Consider the following 20599-nt stretch of genomic DNA (forward strand, 5'->3'; position numbering starts at 1 on the left):
TATCAACCATCTAGGCCCCAGTACTTTTGTGAACATATATCATGTCATTTGGTAGCCATGTTATTTCCAAGCAAAATCCACCAAAAAATGTGGAAAAGGTAGACAATATCCAGAGCTTTTTTAACCTGGCTCTATCCAAGGGCAGATTCTTGTCATTAAGATAGACTGAACTGGCAACTTCCACTAATGTGGCAATAAAATGCGGGAAACAGAGAGCCTCAGCTCCACTATTGACCATGTTAGGACAGGGAAGCCTAGTTACCTCCTTGAAACAGTCTGGTGATTCGTACAGTTGTTTGCTGGACTGACATCCCGTTTGTGAGTTTTAAAGCTTAAGGAGGAAAGGAGTTATTTTTCCTCAGCTCTACAATTTTGAATTCTCTGGGTCACTAATCTTTGAAGCTGTAGTTCACATTCTAAATGAAAAAGAAAGAAATCAGCGAAAACATTGGTTTGGCTTCCTTCAAACAGATAGTCTGGAAGTGTTAATTATGCAGAAATTTCTTAAGATGGCAGGCAGCTGCCCATTAAAAATCGATACAAAAATGGAGAAAGAATTTCTTTTGGGCTTTGAATTTCCCACATGCATGATAAAGGCAAGGCTGTGTATTCAGAAAAGAGAGTGAATCTGTTATCAGTGCATCTGTCTTCAGTAAAACAGCTGGGAGGACAGGCTGGTCTCTTATTTACTCTTGATTCCTTCCCTCCACAAAACTATTGCCTTTTCCATAAATATATAAATTATCTATGTTCTTTGCTGGAGAGATTGAGTGGGCTGGGAACTCTGCCACCTCCCACCCTGCCCATTTATTGATATCAACTCTCAAAGCTGTAAATAAAATCCAGGGGAGAAAGTAAGAACTGCACAACAAAATCTAACATACTTTCTTGGCCTCCTACAACTGTGTCATATCTTTTGTCACTATTTTAAATTACCTCAATGTGACAAATCTAAAGCAAGTCCTTGCTATAGATTTAGGATAAATAGTTATGTAAAGACAAACTAAGTTTCTTTTTTTAACATAAAAAATGCTGTGGTATGTTCTATGCAACTACTGAATTTAACTCATATTTTCATTAGCTACAGTGTTATTAGCTGAAATCAGAACATTTCAATCATTGCATGTATCACACCAGCAAGTCAGTCCCAAGCTGATTCCCTACACATTACCCACCCAACCTATTGATAAGACAAAGCAGAGTTCATTGCTTACTGCAGTAAGGGAAAGCACCACTTCTCAAAGCTTTGGCAGTGGGTTGGAGAAGGAAAGGCAGGGTCAGAATTTATTGAGAATCAAGTTTGATTTAAGCTGGGTCTTTCAAAGTGAGGGAGCTTGGTTAGGATTGGGTTAGGATCACAATACAACAGTCCAGGATTGGTGGAAACAGCGAAGTGAGGATTTTGAAGTGAGGGATTCATAGAATTATAGGGCATAAACTGTCTGTTGATATTTCCATTGAAGAGCTGATGAGTCTTTGGTCTTTTGAGAAGTTCCTGTAATGAATAATCAAACTATTTACCTGGACAGGAGCCTCCCGGAAAAAGGAATTCATGCTAACGGAGACAGGAATAGCACAAGGGCATTTTCATGTGGACAGTAAGGTGTGATTTCAGTTCTCAGTATCCAAGCTGACTATAGGGTACATGGTTTCAGTTCTCCCGTCTACTCAGATAACAGATGAACTGAAGCATTTGAGTTTTTGTTTGCAGCTCTCTTTTCTTTGTAGCATTTTGACACAAGCCTTTTACGTTTCAGCATTACTTTGCAATCTTTATTAGCTTATTAGCCTATTTCTCGTGTTAGGGAAAATTAAAACAGGAAAATTTTCCAGACAGATACCCACCAGCAGTCACCATGGGAACCCTGCAACAAATCCTGTAAACCCGGAGCGGGCAGCAGAGGGAAGCCGAATTCTATGCTTGATTATTTAAAACAGCAACCCATCATTCTGGGCAGTTCTTAAGAGGCGACTGATGAAATCATGGGTGCTGGGTACTTTCCAAGAGTTGAAAATCCTCTGAAGCAAGCAGGAAATTGCCATCTTTTAAAAGTTGCTGCTCTGTCTTCAGATCGTTTGTCTCCTTCCCTTTAAGTTGGAAGCAGGGAAATTGTGTGGGATCACTGGAAGCTCCATTTCAGATTCTTTCTTAACCCAGTTCCCACATAGGATATAAATTCCATCAGAAGCCTCTGGCTTCTGTTTTCTCTCCGACACATGTGGGTAGTCACAGTTTCAGGAAGCACAGGAGGGTGCTCTGGGGCAATGAGACATCCTTAGCTGAAGAGGCCATCTAGGGGTGAAGGACTGAGGATGGTTAACATTTGAAAGAAGTATGAACACTGTATTTACATTTAAATTAAAATGGAAACTTCTTATGCATTATGTTTCTGCAAGGTGTGTGTGGTGCATCTGCTGAGGTCTATTGTTTATTCATGCTGTAAATCCTTTGAAATGTGTTAAAATGCTTCCCACTCATTATAAAGCTCCTGCCACCCCTGGATTACGACTTTGATGTCACCAATCCTGCTTCAAAGGGTTCTTTCTGGGCTATTAATCACAGTTTAGCCTCTGAAGATATCGCCAGAGAAAACATTTGGACATCTTTCTGCTAGACTTGCTAAAAACTTTGAAATCTTGAGTGTCTCGCATAAGCACAAATTGCAGCACTTCCTTTCATTGACAACTTTTTATTTTGCTACAGAATCGAATGACATTGTAGGTAAAAATGCAAACAGTTCTCTTAATGCACTTGGTTTGGGAGGGGAGATGTCAGAGAGGAGGTGAAGGGTGGATGAGTGGTGAGGAGAGAAGAGTTTGAGCAGGCCGTTCAAACCCTTCGAAGATAAAAAGCAGAGGAATCAGAGTGGCCAAGAGATCGAGGTTCAAAGGGGAGTTGCCTTATCATTTTTTTCTCATCTTTCATTTGGTTTTTGACCATACAGAGCTCACAGCAGCAAATTAGTGAGATTCCCTGGTCTTCTCTTGCCTTCCACTCTGCTTTGAGACCTATGTGAACTGTTCTCAGCAAATAATAATAACGATAATTATAACAACCACCATCACCACCACCATCATCTTCATCAATGCTAGCTAAGATGAAGTGCGCACTTACCTTGTACCAGTCCATACTGACAGAGCTTTTCATGAATTATCCTGTTGATTGCCCGTAACAACTCTGAGAATTAGGTAATATTATCTTCATGTTATAGACAAGGAAACTGAGCTTCTGAGATGTTAATTAACTTGTTCAAGGTCATGCCCCTGACAAATGAAAAGACTGGTCAGCTCCCAGGATTCCGAGGCTGCTGCCAAGCTCTTTTTATCCTCTGGTCCCTGTGAGTGGCTGGTTCCTCCCTGCATGCTGAGAGACCCGTACAGCCAGATCTCCTCATCCATGTCTATGTATTAAGCCTTCACAACTTCTTGCCCAACCTCTCTTTCAGGGAAACTGCCAACATCTTTTTTCTTCTATGTCCATCTTTTTCAATGACTAGCACTGCCCTAGTAGGAGACTTCTTTTTAAAATCGATAAACACATATAACCTGAAATCTACCCTCCTAACAAATTTTTAAGTGTACAGTACAGTATTGTTCACTATATGCACATTATTGTACAGCGGATCTCTAGAACTTTTTCGTCTTGCATAACTGAAACCCTGTACCCATTGAAAGCACCTCCCCGCTTCCCTGTGTCCCCCAACCCCCAGCAACCAACATTCTGCTCTCTGCTTTTGTGAATTTGACTACTTTAGATACCACATGTAAGTGAAATCATGCAGCATTTGTCCTTCTGTGACTGGCTTATTTCACTTATCATAATGTCCTGCAGGTTCATCCATGTTGTCCCAAATGGCAGGATTTCCTTCTTTTTTAAGGCTGAATAAATATTCCATTGTATGTGTATACCACATTTTCTTTACCCATTCGTCCTTTGATGAATAGTTTGTTTCCACTGTTTGGCTATTGTGAATAATGCTGCAATGAACATGGGCATGCAAATATCTCTTCAAGATTCTGTTTTCAATTTTTTTGGATAAAACCCAGAAGTGGGATTGCTAGATCATATCTAGTTCTATTTTTAATTTTTTAAAGAACTTCCACACTGTTTTCTACCCGCAGTGCACAAGGGTTCCCTTTTCTCCAAATCCTCACCAACGCTTGTTATTTTCTATTGTTGTTGTTATTGTTGTTGCTTTTTATAATGACCACCCTAGCAGGCATGAGGAGATATCTCATTGTAGTTTTGATTTGCATTTCCCTCATTGTTAGTGATGGTGAGCATCTTTTTCCATACCTGTTGGCAATTTGTATGTAATCTTTGGAGAAATGTCTATTCAAGTCTTGGCCCATTTTTTTAATCAGGTTATTTTATTTTATATTTTGCTGTTGAGTTGTAGGGGTTCCCTATGTATTTTAACCTCTTATTAGACATATGGTTTGCAAGTATTTTCTCACATTTGGTAGGTTGCCTTTTCCCTCTGTTGATGGTTTCCTTTGCTGCACAGAAGTTGTTAGTTTGATGTAGTCCCACTTCTCTATTTTTGCTTTTGTTGTTTGCGCTTTTCGTGTCCTGTCCAAGAAATCATTGCCAAGAAAGATGTTATGAAGCTTTCCTTCTATGTTTTCTAGGAGTTTTATAGTTTCTGGTCTTACAAGTAAAGTCTTTAATCCATTTGAATTGGTTTTTGTATATTGTATAAGATAAAGGTCTATTTTCATTCTTTTGCATGTGGATATCTAGTTTCCCAACACCATTTGTCCTTTCCCCATTGTGTAGTCTTGGCACCCATGTCAAAGATCATTTGACCGTATATATGTGGGTTCATTTTTGAGCTCTCAATTCTGTTCCATTGGTCTGTATGTCTGTCCCTCTGCCAGTACCACACTGTTTTGATTACTGTAGCTTTATAATATATTTTGAAATCAGGAAGTGTGACACCTTCAGCTTTTGTCTTCCTTCTCAAGATTGTTTTGGCACTTTGGGGTCCTTTGAGGTTTCATATGAATTTTAGGATTTTTTTTCTATTTTTGCAAAAGATACCATTGGGATTTTGATGGAGATTGCATTGAATCTGTAGTTCTCTTTGGGTAGTATGGACATTTTAAAAATATTAAGCCTTCCAATTCATGAATAAGGTGAAGAGTAGCAGAATATACTACCCCCAAATCTGCCACTTTGGCATAAGGATTATTTTGAGCTGAATGCAATTGAGAAGAAGCAGATACAAGAAAAGCTCATTACCCTTCCCCTATTTGCCTAAAAGCAGGATATAAATTTGTAAAGATGTCCCCCCTCTCTTCTCTACTGGGAAGGACAGAAGTTAACCAGAGATAACTCTAGACCCTTATCACCCAGAGACAGCTCCAGAGGAATCTATATAACAAACTTTACTAACTAACCTTTAACTTAACGTTAGCTTCCGTGTATGATTACCTTCCTACAATTTACTGCCCGTAGAAATTCAAAGTTCTTTTCCTTGGTCTTGTCACTTCTTTACAATTGTATTGTTCTTCTTTTGTTAAGATGCTATATAAGCCCAGGTTCTAACTGCCCCTTTGAGTTACTCACCACTGAGTACTCCCATGTGTATCTGTGATGCATAGGTTAATAAACTTGCATTTGTTTTTCACTTGTTAATCTTTCTTTTCTCAGTTCAATTTGAAGGGCTCCAGCCAGTGAACCTAAGATGGATAAAGGAAAAATATTTATTTCCTCCCCTACAACAGGATGTCTTTCCATTTATTTGTGTCCTCTTTAATTTCTTTCAGGAATGTTTTGTAGTTTTCAGTGTACAAGTCTTTTGCCTCCATTAACTTTATTTCTGAGTATTTTATTCTTTTTGGTGCTATTGTAAATGGGATTGTTTTCTTAATTTCCTTTTTAAATTTTCGTTGTTAGTGTATAGAAATATAACTGATTTTTGTCTGTTGATTTTATACCAGCTACTTTGCTAAAATCATTTATTAGTTCTAAGAGGTTTTTTTGTGAGATCCTTAGAATTTTCCACATGTAAGATCATGGGACCTGTGGACAGATAATTTTACTTTTTCCTTTCAGATTTAGATGCCTTTTATTTCTTTTTCTTGCCTAATTGCTCTAACTAGGACTGCCAGTACTATGTTGAATAGAAGTGGTGAGAGTAAGAATCCTTGCCTTGTTCCTGATCTTAGAGGAAAAACTTTCAGTTTTTCACCATTGAGCATGTTAGTTGTGAAGTTTTCATATATATGGCATTTTTATGTTGTGGTAATTTCCTTCTATTTCTAGTTTATTGAGTGAATTTTTTTTGTTTTTATTTTGCTTATGATACTAATATAAATTCTATTATATGAGAAATTATTTGCAAATAATTTATAAATAATTATTATTATTTTAAATAATTTATATCATGGAAGTTTCAAAATTTTCCAAATTTTTCAAATTCAGATCAGATCATTTGGAAAATTCAGAAAAATACAAGGGCACAAGGGAAAAATTACTCATGATCCTATTCTTTAACATTTCCTTCAATTTAACTGTTTTGTCTTTTTTGCTCAGGTAACTTGGCCCAAACAAGAGCCAGGATAACAGCAGCCTCAAGATCTTTGCCTCCACATTTCAGTGCTGGGAGAGCCAAGGTGAGTAGCAGGTTTGTGCTGAAAATAATGTGGTCTACTGGGTACTCCTGCCTTGGGGATAATCCTGGCATGGGCAACATTAGTTCCCTTTATCTGGCCCACTACCTGGGCAATCTGGAAAAGAGATTCAAGGCATTTAGGAATCAGGGATTAGGAAATTTGAAAGAACATCATGGAATCCTTGTAAATCCTGTGTTGGGGAGGAAAAACTTTTCCTCTGCCCTCTTAAGTTCCGTAGTTGGAGTCCTATGAATTAAACTCAAACTGACAGATTAGCAAGAGAAAAAACAGATTTGAATCATATATGTACAAGAGTTCACAAAAAAAGTCCTTCAAAGGGGCCACTAGAACATGGGGCTTATCTACCATCTTAGTAGAGGATAAAGAGGAGGAGAAGGATACTTCCAGGAGAACAAATGGCCTTTGGGAAAAATAAGTGGTCCTGTAGGAGAATAGATGGGAAGTAGTATAGTTTTGTGATAATGTCTGTTTTGGTAATTCCTTATCCCAGTGCTGACTTCTTGTCTCTGGTGATAGGAGTCAGTCTTCCCTGGTTGTGAAACTGCTAGGGAGGGCATTTATGACAATTGAATTCTTTTGGGAAGCTCTGTTTTTAGGCACCTAAGAGGAGTTCAGAAAAAGCTACTTCTTGCAACTGTTGATTCTCAAATGTCTTCAGCTCAAAATAATTCCTATGCCACTGTGGCATATTTTGGACCCCTTCACCTGATTCTCAGAAAGACTGCTTAAGATACAAAACAATGACACTTGAAAATAAAGTCCATCTAGGAAGAAATAGAGCATTTTTCATTGAGGCTGTCACTGTCCTACAGAGGACAATAGCAGGAACCAAATGGAGTCAGCAGGGAGGACAGAAACCAAACCCTTTCCTGTCATTCCACTTTACCCTCTGGAAAATGAGCGGTGCGCTTGTCTGTGCAAGGGGTTGTTAGGAGGGTTAATAAATATCCTGCTGAAAATATTTTTAACTGTTCCATCCTTCCAGCTAATGTTTAGCAAGGATCTCAAGGACTAGATGGTTAATGTCCATCACATATACTAACACAAAAAACAATTATCTTGAAGGTGATGGAGTAATAAAATAAACAGGTCACATCTCTGAATTTTCTTATCGTTTTGTTTACATTGAATATTAAATAATTTATTTAGTAAAGAATAAGCAGTTCTGCCACACATAATACTATTGAATATTATCCAAAAATTGATACAGATGTACATATCTATACTTATTTCCTCTGAGAATAAAAGACTTACTTTCACATAACAGTGACTCAGATGGTTTTTGTTATCAATAATTTTTACACCCAAATTGATATTTCAATCTGGTGTAATCCTCTACTTTTCAACGTTCTAAGTTTGTGGCAAGCTAGCAGAACTATTTAACATGGGTTACATGGGCCCCTAGAAGAGATTTGCATAGGAGTTTCAGTGGTTCTGAGTGCCTTTTGATATTACATGTAACTTTTGTTTGTGTTAAATACAGTTGATTTTCATTATTCATGAACGTTATGTTCTATAAAGTCACTATGAACACTGAATGAGCAGGTACTGAAGCATGCTCCTAGTGGAAACGCATGGTTAGGTTCCTGCAATCTTCTGGTCACAACATTTTTGTCAACTGATTAATATATAACCTTGTTTTATATGTGTTCCTATTTAAAGACACCTTATTTAACTTGTATTTCTTACAAATAATTAATTATGTGCAGTATTTCTTTATATAAAACAACATTTCAATTACAGTATTTATGTCATCCAACTGGTCCACAGCACTATAACTCATACCTGAACAAAGCTTATCTAACAAATGTATGTTCTCCAATAGGCACATCATAGCCTTCTTGCACTTAGGAACACTAGACAGACTTCAACACTATGCTTGTGGGCTATTTTAAACAGTGAAATCACCAGCCAAAAGCACAAAAGTGCAAAAAATGTGGCGCTTAAATAGACCTCGAAATAAACATTTGTTTACAGCATGAGAGGTGAAACGAGAAGGCAGACTGTCACCTTGTTCAACCTCAGCTGGAAATACGTGCATCAGGTGACTCAAATGTTTCACCATTCTGCATGTCTGCAAATGTGAAAGCACTGCAAGTATTGATTTTGAGGTTACAAATAAATTTTAGCTAGCAGGCAAATTCACAAATATAGAATCCACAAATAATGAGGATCAACTGTATATATGTGTTTTGGAGTCATTGGTTTCCACCAGATTCTAAAAGGGATCATGATGCAAAAAGATGAAAGACTCTGTTAATATTCTCTGTCATCCATATTCCCCTCCTTTCCTCAATTAGATTTTTTGACTACTGGACTCTGCCAGGAGTAGTTCCCCTGCTTTCCACACTCAGAACACCAGTGCAGTGTTACTTCCTTTCCTGCACTGTCTGCAATTGTTCAGGTCCTGCCTATGTGAAAAGTGTGCCCTCTAGTGTATGGTGTGTATTTCCATCAGTGTACAGTCATGCGTTGCTTGATGGAGATGCATTCTGAAAAATGCATCATGAGACAATTTCATAGTTATGTGAACATCATAAAGTGTACTTACATAAACCTAGATGGTATAACCCACTACACACCTAGGCTATAAGGTACTAATCTTATGGGAACACTGTTGTATATGCAGCCTGTTGCTGACCAAAGCATCATTATGAGGTGCATAACTATAATAATAATGTATATAGGTGAGACGAAAATGACTAGAGATTTGTTTTCACTTGGAAGGGAGGTGAGTTAAAAGTTATAATTAAGGCATTGAAGAATATGAAGGGTAGCAACAGCAATAAAAAAATCCTCCACCAGTTCCTCTCTGCCTTATCTAAGATAAAATAACAGAGGTGGCCTTATAGGAAGCTGGCACCCAACACATTCAGCACTGCTCACCTGGCCGGGTGTCAGTGCGAGTCTTGCTTTCCCATGGAGGCTTTTGAGAGGAGTGACGCTGTAGGGATTTTTTCCTTAAGGTATGGATGGATCACTTGATAGCAGTAAAAATTTTTGACAAAAGGCCTTGTCAAGAAGATAAATATAAGCACTTCTGATGTTTCAGGATGCAAATAGTGGGCACTTACTGAGACCAGGAAAAAATCTTTCACTTTTTTCTTTTATTGCTGAACTCTAGCTGGTTTATGAGACTTTTTGGAGTCTATGTCTTTATCCTAGAGTAAATTTAGTTGACAGATGAGGCAAATCTTTTTAATAATATCATGCTTTCAGACTGATTTTATAAGTTGTATCAAACTGCACAGAAAAGCAGTATATAATTTTTATCAGGGAAGCTTTTGGAATCAGACAGAACTGAGTTCAGATCTGGGCACGGCCAATTATTAGCTGCAAGACTCTGGGAAATATACTTAAAACCTCTGAGCTGTAATTTCCTCATATGTAGAATGGGAATAATAGTACTTACCTCATAGGGTTGTTTTGAGAATTCAATGACATAATGTAGGCAAAGTGTTTAACACAGTGATTTCACATTGTAAATAATGTTTTATTACTAACATTTTGATAACCATCTAAAATGCCATGTGTGGAGTCCATGTGTGTACAGAAGCTTGCTCATTTCCTTGGGGTCTGTACCACAATTTGTAAAGCTTACTCATGACTACTTTGAAGGCTAACCAGTACCTCTTACAAGGAATCACACAGACATTTGGCATGTAGGCAGAAAGCAAGCTTGCTCAGCTCCAGTTGACGTATATTGTTGCATAAATTGGTGTTGTAGGAGGAAGGTATACTGGGTTAGACAGACAGTGGTTTTATCCAGAATATCTGTTCTACTGATCATTTTGAAATTAGATTCATTGGGAGTATTTTCTCTGCCAATAAATAAAAAGATCTCCTTGATGTGTTCCCTGGGTGCTAGTACTCACCTTCTGCTGTTGAAGATAGCTCTTCATCCTTGATATCAATCATTAAACTAAAACTAAATCCAGCACAGTAATGATGAAAGGGGAACTGACATTACTTCCTGCATGTGTGCAAGGCACTAGTTTTTGTTAACCACTTTTACTAATGAGGAAAGCAGAGGCTTTGAAAAGTTAAATAAGAAGTCCAAGGGAGGCTGGCCCTGTGGCTGAGTGGTTAACATTCCGAATGCTCTACTTTGGCGGCCCGGATTCACAGCTTTAGATCCTGTGTGCCAACCTTCTCCACTCATCGGCCGTGCTGTGGAGGCATCCCACTTACAAAATAGAAGCTTCGTAATGGATATTAGCTAAGGGTGAAACTTCCTCACCAAAAAAATAAATAGAAAATAACAAGTACAAGACCACAGCTGGTACGTGGGATCTCCAGAATTTGAACCAGGTGTGTCTGATTCTAAAACTCCGTGGTCTTCTTTTCTAGTCTTGTTTCCTCCTATCTAATGTAAAAACTTGAAAGATACTTTGGAGAAGACTGTTTTTTTTCTTGTGAAATCCATACCTTTGGGAAGAGGTGTTTGCTAGATGATGCCCCTAATAGAATCTACTTTCTGGATTGTTTCTGAGACTTTTTTTTTTTTTAATTAAATGAGGCTACTATTAACTAAATTAGCCCTGCAAGACAAACTCTTAGGTTAGACAACAACCTTCTCATCTCTTCTGGTTTTGATTTTTTGGAGTTCTTTGGAGTTCATGGTAGGCCTGGTGCAGAGGTCTCCTAGTTTGACGGGCCAAGAGAGTCAACTTCTGGATCTGTTTTAGATCCACTCTGTATTCAGAAGAACCTTGTGACTAAACAAAAATACAAGAGACCCTTGACCAACCCAAGACCTTTCCAAATTCTTAAATTAGAAAATACCCTGATAGTGTATTATTTATTCTTTAAAATACAGCACCAAATCTGTGTAGGTGATGGCTGCAGACAAGTATTAACATTTCCATGTTGTATATAATACAGAACAGGTTTTTACTTACTTCCTATAGTTGCTCTGCATGTGAGTACAAAGACAGAACTTAAAAGTCATGCTGGGTGGTTAGACAGGGGAGCCCACCAGCCTTATAACTTTTAGAGTGCAAATTCTATATTTTTCTAGTTTGCTGCAGGAGACGGGTACTGATCTTGAAAATAATACATATTATTTAAGTTGTGTCTCAGCAGAATTGATATACATCAAGGATTTTCTGATTACTAAACTGTTACATTCTCAAATGCAAGAGTTCATTGTATGTTTTGAGGGAAACTAACAGGTAAATTCTACTACTAAGAAAAAGACGATGAGCTTTTCACCTGCCCTTTCACAGTGTGAGCCTGAGGGACTGGTACTCACTGGCTAATTTGAATAAAAAGGGAGGGAAATTAAGGAGGAAAAGCAAGGTTCAAAGCAAGATGTGGTTCTTCAGGGAGGATCTCTGAAGGAAAGGAAGTTGTGGGGAAATTCCTAAAAGGGGTGTGTGTGTGTGTGTGTGTGTGTGTGTGTGTGTGTGAAATTCAAGTATGTGTGGGGGAATAAGGAGAAAAAAAGTTTAAGCAAACTCAGAATTTGCAGTCCGGCTAAAGGCACACCCTAGCCAAAATCTTTCCTTTGGTCCTGATTAGCTTGCCCCAAACTTCACCAGCTCTGGGCTCTGTCCTCCAAGCAGGGCTACGATGGGGAAAGAAACCTTCAGTGTGGTCCTGGCAGATTGACGGTGGGGAGAGTGCAGTGCGATCTCTGCAGGAGGGGAAGGGATGTTGTGTTTGTTTTTCTCTTTTCTTTATTAGAGCAGCCTTCCTTTTAAACATAGAGCTTTGATTTCCTCCTTTCTCATTAAAAAAATAAAAAAATAAAACCTACATGCAGTTGGACCACTGCTTCCGCTGCATACAAATGAATTGATGGCTTTGGGAATGCATCCAGTCTGCAGCCCAGAAGAAGACTGTGCTGCCCCTGACATCGCTTCCCTCAGAGATATCCTCATATTCCTACTTACTATTTAGGTTGCTTTTCTGGTTTTTGAAAACTTAACTCTCCGTTTATTCCGCTTTTTAAATAAACCTGTTTTTTTAATCCAAGCAAATTGAAGCATTTGCTTCCATTTTGCACACAGCCTCCTAACTACCCCTCGAGGAAAGTCTCATTATTTGTCCCCCTCCCTATGCCCCTGTCCCTTCTAGCACCCACTTTTGTTGAACAAGGCTGCAGACATCCTCACGCCACGGGGAGGTGGCTGCCTAGATAGCAGTCCACCAAGCGGAACACACGTGCTGACAGCAGCATCTTCCAGTTCAAACATTCCTGCTCCATACCCATGCCACCTGTTCAGAGCAGATGGGAGGCTGCTATGGTGGAGGCCAGTGCTGAAGTGCCACTCATGCACTCGGCAAACCAAATAGATTCGTGTGTACAGGAACAGGGTTTTTGTTGTTGAGGTGCAATAACAAAACACAGGTTGCTTGTAATTGATTCCTACAATTGTTTTCATTCATAAATTCCTTCCAGTCAGCCCAGGTGGTTCAGACAGATGATTGGGAACGGGTGTATCCCAAGTTCCTGTCTCCAGTGACCATGTGGGAACTGTAGGGAACAGGAGGGGTGGGGCAGCATCAGGGTCTGATGGCAGGAAAGTGACCGGAGCTCATCTAATTCCGTGTGGTTCAACCTGGCCTTTGGGCCCATGTCTTTATAATCACCTAGCCTCTTGGGTCATTGCCCAGTTTTCTTTTAAGAAATACTTTGGTCTCATGTGACATTATTGGAGAACTTAGTAGGGGCTCATTAGAATATGGAGAAGTATAGAAATAATACTGATGAAGGTTTATACTAAGACCATATGGTACTTTGCAGAGTGTGGTTATTGTCAAGTGAGTAGAATGGTACAAATTTTCTTTTTCTTTTATGTGTTTTAAAAATTTCTCCCCACAGTTTATATGTCTTTACAACTTCTGCCCATAGTATGCACAATTGTGTCCTAAATATCAAGGTCCCTCAGATATTTGACCAAATAGCCTTTCAAATTCTGGAAAAGCCGGAAAATGAATTGCTTATATCTTCAAACCACTTCCCTCTGCCCATGCTCCAGGTGGACACTCTGGAGGTGATACGGCATCCAGAAGAAACGACCAACATGAAGAGGCAGACCATGGCTTCTTACTTCCGGGTATGGAGTCTTCTTGATCTCTATTCTGCCTACTTCCAGAAAGGACTTGCCAGCTCTTCCTAGGAGAAGTCCAGATATAATAAAGTCATTGAAACAAGAGCAAAGCACAAGAGTCAGTTAAGAAAGCGTGGAGGTGTGGGGAGAGAAACGTTATAGTAGGGAACCTGTCTCTGAGTACAATGTTCTCTGATCTCAGAAAGATCAGATGAAATCCCAAGTGTCTACAGAGGGCCCTCTCTGCCACTGGTGCACAGCCCTGTCCATTGAATGTGCTGATTCTGTTAGAGTTTGAGCTGCTTCTTGGCCTTAAAGCTACCGGAGTCAGCTACTTTTCCTGCATATTTACTGAAAAATAAAGTAGTTAGTAAAATTCCAGAAGGTGGATTATCAAGTTCAGGTCCTGAGACAATCTGTCTTAGCTTTGACTTTATTTTGAAGATCAAATTGACCCATTGCAAGACACATTTTCCTGACCCTAATTATTTCCCATCTCTACTGCCGCAATTTCTGATATTTCATTTGGTAAAATGACTCCTTTGAGTAAAAACATTGTCTGTGGAATGGTTCTGTTAAATGCACATTATTAGGAAAGATAAGACACAAATGCTTTGTACCAATTTACACAGATTTGTTTATCTTCAGGCTATAAAGCATTGGGGTTGGAAACCCCTTAGAGATCCTGTACCACTGGGAACTAAGGTCCAGGCAGCTTCACGTTGGAGATGCTGTTAGGCCAAAGATGGAACTACTGATCTCAGGGACAACAAAGTAAAGTTGTAAGGCGAGGTCGCCGTGAGAAGGGGCTTGGTAGGGATGGGAGGTCAGGTGGATTGTGAGCTAGAATTGCCAGGCAGGCTAAAGGGCAGGACCTGAGAGCCAGCATCATGGATAGAAGGCTCCATGGAAAGCCAAGAAGTCTGACCTAGCCAACCGTGCTTCAGAGGCAGGCTAGACTTGGGCTCAGAGGGTATGAATTGCAGAGGTCCAGAGGCCTTCAAGTGCAGCACTCCATCCATGCAGTGATTCCTGCTACAGCTTCTCTGGCAGGTGGATATTCAGCCCCTGCTTCGTCACTTCTGTGGTTGACATTTCTAATTGCCATTTACTTCTTATCTTGAGATCCATTCTCGTCCTGTCCCCTTTAGTGGCTGTATCCTCCTAATGAGTAGGGGTGTGTGTGTGTGTGTGTTTGTGTGTGTGTCCCATGGGATTTGGAGGCTCTGATGGACTCTGTGAAGTCATCCTCAAGATCCTAGAGTCCCTCTTTCAGTAAAAGAAGCCTCCAGCATATAGTTTTTCAGAAAAATATCCATGACAACCTAGTGTCCTCGAAATACTGGTCCCCAAATGCAAAATCTGAGAAATAGGTACACAGGCAAGCTAGGTAACACCATTTTGGATCAGTAGGAGGTATAATTATGAAATAATGGGACTGATTTCCTGGGTGGCTTGTAACTACCCCTGAAGGCCTGTCCAAAAGAGGAGCTCCAAAAGTGAATGCCCCTGAGGAGCACCTGAGGTCACCCCTGCCCAAGCACCCCTCTGCTTTTCCACGCTTGCTCTCTTTGAGAGCCCTGTGCCAGCCACTCAATGTATGTTAGCTCATCTTCATTATAATCTTCTTCTTTTCCTCCAGTTTTCTTATTTTCTTTGCCCTCTTTCAATGTTTTTTTTTCCTCTGCCTTCTTACCAGTGGTATCAGTAGGATCTGCTTAGACTTTCTGGTAGTTCTTAGTTTCAAGAAGCAACTGATTCCCTCTCTAAAAGCTTGAAATTTTAAATGACAGACACAATTTCTGGAGTATCACCTTGGAATACCAGAGACAAGCTAGTTCTGGTGATGAAGTTATGGAGTGACCTAAGCATGTTCTTAGACAGCTAAGTTTCTGCCACATGGGGATATTGCTTGGCACTAGGTGATGTTTAAAGAATGCTTTTGAATCTGCAGTCAGCTATAAGTACTTGTCAGAACTTATGTTATTATCCTCTGTTGTTGGTTTCTTTTCTGACCTCAAAAAGGTCCTTGAGTTGTTTAAGCACTTATGAACAAACTGCTCTGGAGGCCCCTGCAGTCCCGTGTTGTAATTATCTGCTGCGTTTGTGGTAACTTATTCCATGTGCATTTTTTTCCCCTGGTAGTATTCTTTGATGGATCTACTCTCCAAAATGGTGGTTGGACAGCCCCACTTTGTGCGCTGCATCAAACCCAACGATGACCGAGAGGCTCTTAAGTTCTCCCGAGAAAGAGTACTGGCCCAGCTCCGCTCCACGGGGATCCTGGAGACGGTCAGCATCCGCCAGCAGGGCTATTCCCACCGCATCCTCTTTGAAGAGTTTGTGAAAAGGTGAGGCCTGCATCTTGGGAAATACATGATTAAATATAGCTCTGCCAAGGCTGTCCCTGTCCCCTAGACTTCTTCCTCCTGCCCACTTGCCTCCAAACAGGTATTGGCTAGTTCCCAGCTACCATTTACTTCCTTAAATGTCGCATTTTTATTGTGCTCCAACTAATTGCAGTGATCTAGAGGACAGATTAAGCTCCCTTCTGATCACATTTAAAAAATAAAAATGTCCATGGATATTTATATGTTACATATCCTTATGTTTTAAAATCTCCAGATATTTAATTGGTGTGATGAAAGTCTCTCTCCATAAGTGAATCAAGATTCTGGCAGATGTAAATGCACCCAGGCACCCACTTCTGTCCTGGGATCTGGCATGATATAATATGATAGCTAACATTTACAAAGCACCTAAAATGTCCCAAATGTATACCCTCATTTGGTCCATAGAACAACCCTGTGAGCTAGGCTCTATTATTATCCCTATTCCACGGATGAGGAAGTTGAAGCACAGAAGGAAGTTAAGTGACTTCCCCAAAGCCCCATGCTAGTAATTGGTAGAGCCAAATTTGAACCCAGGCAGTCTGGCTTCAGCATCCACACTTTTAATCTCCTCAATCCACTGCATTCAATCAGTGTTTATTGAAATAAATTGCTGTGGAGCTTTCTAAACCCAGAAACTGCCTTTACCTAAGAAAGAAATGCTGCTCTTTTTTGAACAACTGCCACAGGCATGCCTCACATATGCATATGATTATGGGTAGACTTTTCACAAAACTTTCTGCAAAGAAATAAGGAACAACAATAACAAAAAAAACACCTCTGACAAGCACTGCTGTCTGAGGGTATCCAGAGAGGAAAAGTAAAATCCAGTATAAAATCTGCTGTACCCCATCAGCCATCTCTAGTTTCTTTTTACCACCATTCTGAAATTTATGTCCAAGGTCGTTTCTCCAACTTTCTGTTAGAAAAGAATGGATCCTAAATGTAGCTTGCTTCATCAAGTCTTCCAAATGCCACCAAAATCCACGGAGAAGAAAGAGTAAAAAAAGTTCCTTGCAATAAGAGCTTTTAAATTAAAAATAATAATGAAATGGCTTTTTAAAAAGAAGTGTCTTTGAACTTCTTTTTTCTTCTTAACTTTGGAGGTGGAGCAAGAAAAAAAAAAAGATTATTTTAGCTCATGAATGTGACTAGTCAAGTATTTTTAGCCACTAAGTGTTGAATACATAAAAATATTTAAGAAAACAGGTCAAATGCTAAACAGATTGGCACCTCTTTGTTCGTAATCAGAAAGCCGTTAGGCAAGTATGAGCAAGACTTTCAAAATGTCAGTAAGTCTGACGGTATCAAAGATTTCTGAGCCAGCAAGTTAATTGGTATTTTGATCCTTTTGAGCAACTTAACAACAAAATGGATGAGTTAGCAGTTTTGCCCCTTGATGTTATTCAACAAATAGATGCGCCTCTTATCTTTCTGTTCAGGAGTGCTGTTTTGTAAACTCTAGCAGGAAATACGCAGACAAAACAATCAAAGGCAGGGAACAGAGCCATTCAAGGTTTATCAGGTGGAGGTAAATAAAAGATAAAGACCTGTTTAATGTTACTCTTTACCTTTTTGTATTTTCTGGCATTCAGGACTGAAATCCTGAAGCACACACCTGAAAGGTAGTGTTTTGGGGATTAGGTTGTCAGGTTCCAGAATGGGGATGGACTTCCTCAAGTCACCCAAGTCACCCAAGTCTGCAGACTCTGCCAAACCTAAAATGGTTTTTTTGGCCCATCATCCTTGAATTTTCCAGCAAAATGACTCAGAATTACCTTTCCTATTTTCTATCTATTTCCTTTGAGGAGAGGGTTGTTTGCAACACCTCATCAATGGGGCCAGGTGGGTTGGAAGTATTTATCTGTTCTCAGCTAAGCATGGAAGAGGACACCTGGCTGTGCTGGGCAGGCAGCTGAAACTTCCTGCAAGTCATACTGTTGAGGGACATCATAGAAAATGACTATGAACACTCATTGTCTTCACGGTCATTGGGCTCTGAAGCATGGTCCAGCAGGAGGTCTTCACTGGGCCAAACACATATGACTGCCTGTGTTGTGTTGTGTTCTGGCAAGTGTCTAAAGGATAGAGCAGCACATTCAGTTCAAAGTCTAATAGTTTTTTTATTAAACTATTGTAGTAAATAGTGCAATTTAGTGAGGAGATCTGAGTTCTAGTCTCCTTTTCGACATAACATTTGGCAAGTACCCTAGCATTTCTGTAAAATATGTTTCCTTATCTGCATGACAAGAAAACAGAAATACACAGAGCCAACATCCTGAAGATTTTCAAGAGTTGCATGCAGATTCCTGGGCCTTACTTAGCCTCTAAGCCTTCCAACAAGGCCCATCTTTCCCAGTGAAGCTCACTGAAGGGAAAACTGTATCTCCCAGGACCTGATTCATAACAGTTGTTAAGTCAATGTCTGTTGAACAGAATGAAACCCTTCCCTCTTCTTTTTTTCTTTCTTTCTTTCTTTCTTTCTTTTTTTTGTGAGGAAGATTGGCCCTGAGCTAACATCTGTTGCCAATCTCCTTCTTTTTGCTTGAGGAGGATTGTCACTGAGCTAACATCTGTGCCATATCTTCCTCTATTTTTTTGTATGTGGGACACTGCCACAGCTTGGCTTGATGAGTGGTGCTAGGTCCACACCTGGGATCCAAACCTGCGAACCCCAGGCCACCAAAGCCAGGAGCACATGAACTTAACCACTACACTACTGGGCTGGCCCCCCCTCTATTTTTCCATCACTAATTTCCATTTCTTCCTATGGTGGCATGAGAGCCATGGTGCTCTGATACGTCTTTCATCTCATTCTCCCTTCTATTCCTCCACTACCTCTCCTCCAGAAATCTGTCACTTTTGACTTCTCCTCACTTTCTTCGAACAGTCCGTCACCAGGTCCTGCTAACTTTACCTGCTAAAGTTTCTCAACAAATTCCTCCTGGGAATCTCCCATCCCTTCTTCCAAAGCTTTATTAATCTTCCATCCCTTCTCCCAACGCCTTTTATTAATAATAGTAATAATAAAAAGAGCAACAGCTTAATTGAGATAATTCATATATGATAAAAATCACCCTTTTAAAGCATATAATTCAATGGTTTTAGTATAGTCATAAAGTTTTCCCACCATCACCACTATCTAATCTGAGAATCTTTTCATGTGCTTATTGATTATTTGTATGCCTCCTTTGGAGAAATGTTTTTCCAAGTCCTTTGCCCATTTAATTGTTGATTTTTATATATTCTGGATACTGTAGGGGAGGAAGAAACTTTCCTCTTCCCTTCTAGTTCTTCTGGCTGGTCCAAGAATTAAATTGACATGAGATAGAATAACAGGAGAAAATCAAACAAAGTTTAATAACATGTATACATGGGAGAAACCCAGGAAGACTGAGTTACTCACCAAAATGGCTGAAGCCCTCACCTTAGATACCATCCTCAGCTAAAGACAAAAGAAGATGTAGCAGGTGGTGGTTTGAGACTTCGAAGGGGAGGAAGGCAGTTCACATGGAGATGGGAAAGCTAATGTTTGGTAAACAAATTTTTGTCATGCTTTGCAGAGACAATGGGACATGGAGAGGACTTTGATCAAATGGGCCTTGCTAGATTCCTCCTTGTCTACCACACCATATTATCCTATAGTTATCTATCGTGATATTTCCTTTCTGGAACAGGACTTCTAAAATTCTTGTAGGCAGTTAGGGGAAAGGTCAAAGTTTCTTCCTAAGTCTTTTGTTCTGAAAAATAATCAGCCCAAAATAATCCTCAATTTGAAGAGACACATTTTGGAGTGGCAAATTCTGCTCACCTACTGTACTAATCCCTTATCAGATATATGATTTGCAAATATTTTCTCCCATTCTGTGAGTTGTCTTTTCAATTTCTTGATGGTGTCCGGAAACACGAAAGTTTTTAATTTTGATAAAGTCCAATTTTTCTGTTTTTTGTCTTTGGTCATGCTTTTGGTGTTGTATCTAAGAAACCATTGCGTAATCCAGTGTCATGAAGACTATTCCTATGTTTTCTTCAAGAGTTTTTATAGTTTTAGCTCTTATATTTAGATCTCTGGTCTATTTTGAGTTAATTTTTATATATGGTGTGAGGTAGGGGTCTGTGTTAATTCTTTTGTACATAGATATCCAGCGTTCCCAGCACCATTTGTTGGAAAGGCTTTTCTTCCCCCTGTTTGTCTTGGCATCCTTGTTAAAAGCCAGTTAATCATAAATGTAAGGGTTTATTTCTGAATTCTCAATTCTATTCCATTGATCTATATGTACTCCAGGCCTTTTAAAGCTCTTTTGCCCACCCTTTTGACATGGCTTCCTCAGTGGACTTCCTGCCTATTCTGTTCTCCAAAGAGCCACCAAAATATGATTCAACTAAAATTTGTATCTGAGCATGTTGCTTCCTTTATTAAAATCCTTAATTGAAATGACCATCCAGAACTCCACCTGGTGAACTTTAGTCCCTCTGCTTGATAGCGGGGAGTCTCCCTGCTCTGGCCCC

The 20599-nt window shown here is 39.6% G+C and overlaps 1 protein-coding gene across 18 annotated transcripts in view; it reads left to right on the forward strand.

Annotated features, from left to right (window-relative positions):
• Window positions 1-20599, forward strand: part of MYO3B (myosin IIIB) — a 409714-nt gene that overhangs the window by 232575 nt on the left and 156540 nt on the right. For all 18 annotated transcript variants that reach the window (XR_011428262.1, XR_011428261.1, XR_011428259.1 and 15 more), the window contains 3 exons: window positions 6542-6621; window positions 13629-13706; window positions 15846-16051. Coding sequence is in view for 14 of the 18 variants with exons in the window: in XM_070241194.1 (XP_070097295.1) it covers window positions 6542-6621; window positions 13629-13706; window positions 15846-16051 (364 nt within the window). In the remaining 4 variants the exon portion in view is untranslated. The remainder of the gene's footprint in view (window positions 1-6541; window positions 6622-13628; window positions 13707-15845; window positions 16052-20599) is intronic.

The sequence above is a fragment of the Equus caballus genome, chromosome 18 (assembly GCF_041296265.1).
Source record: "Equus caballus isolate H_3958 breed thoroughbred chromosome 18, TB-T2T, whole genome shotgun sequence".
Taxonomy (NCBI): Eukaryota; Metazoa; Chordata; class Mammalia; order Perissodactyla; family Equidae; genus Equus; species Equus caballus.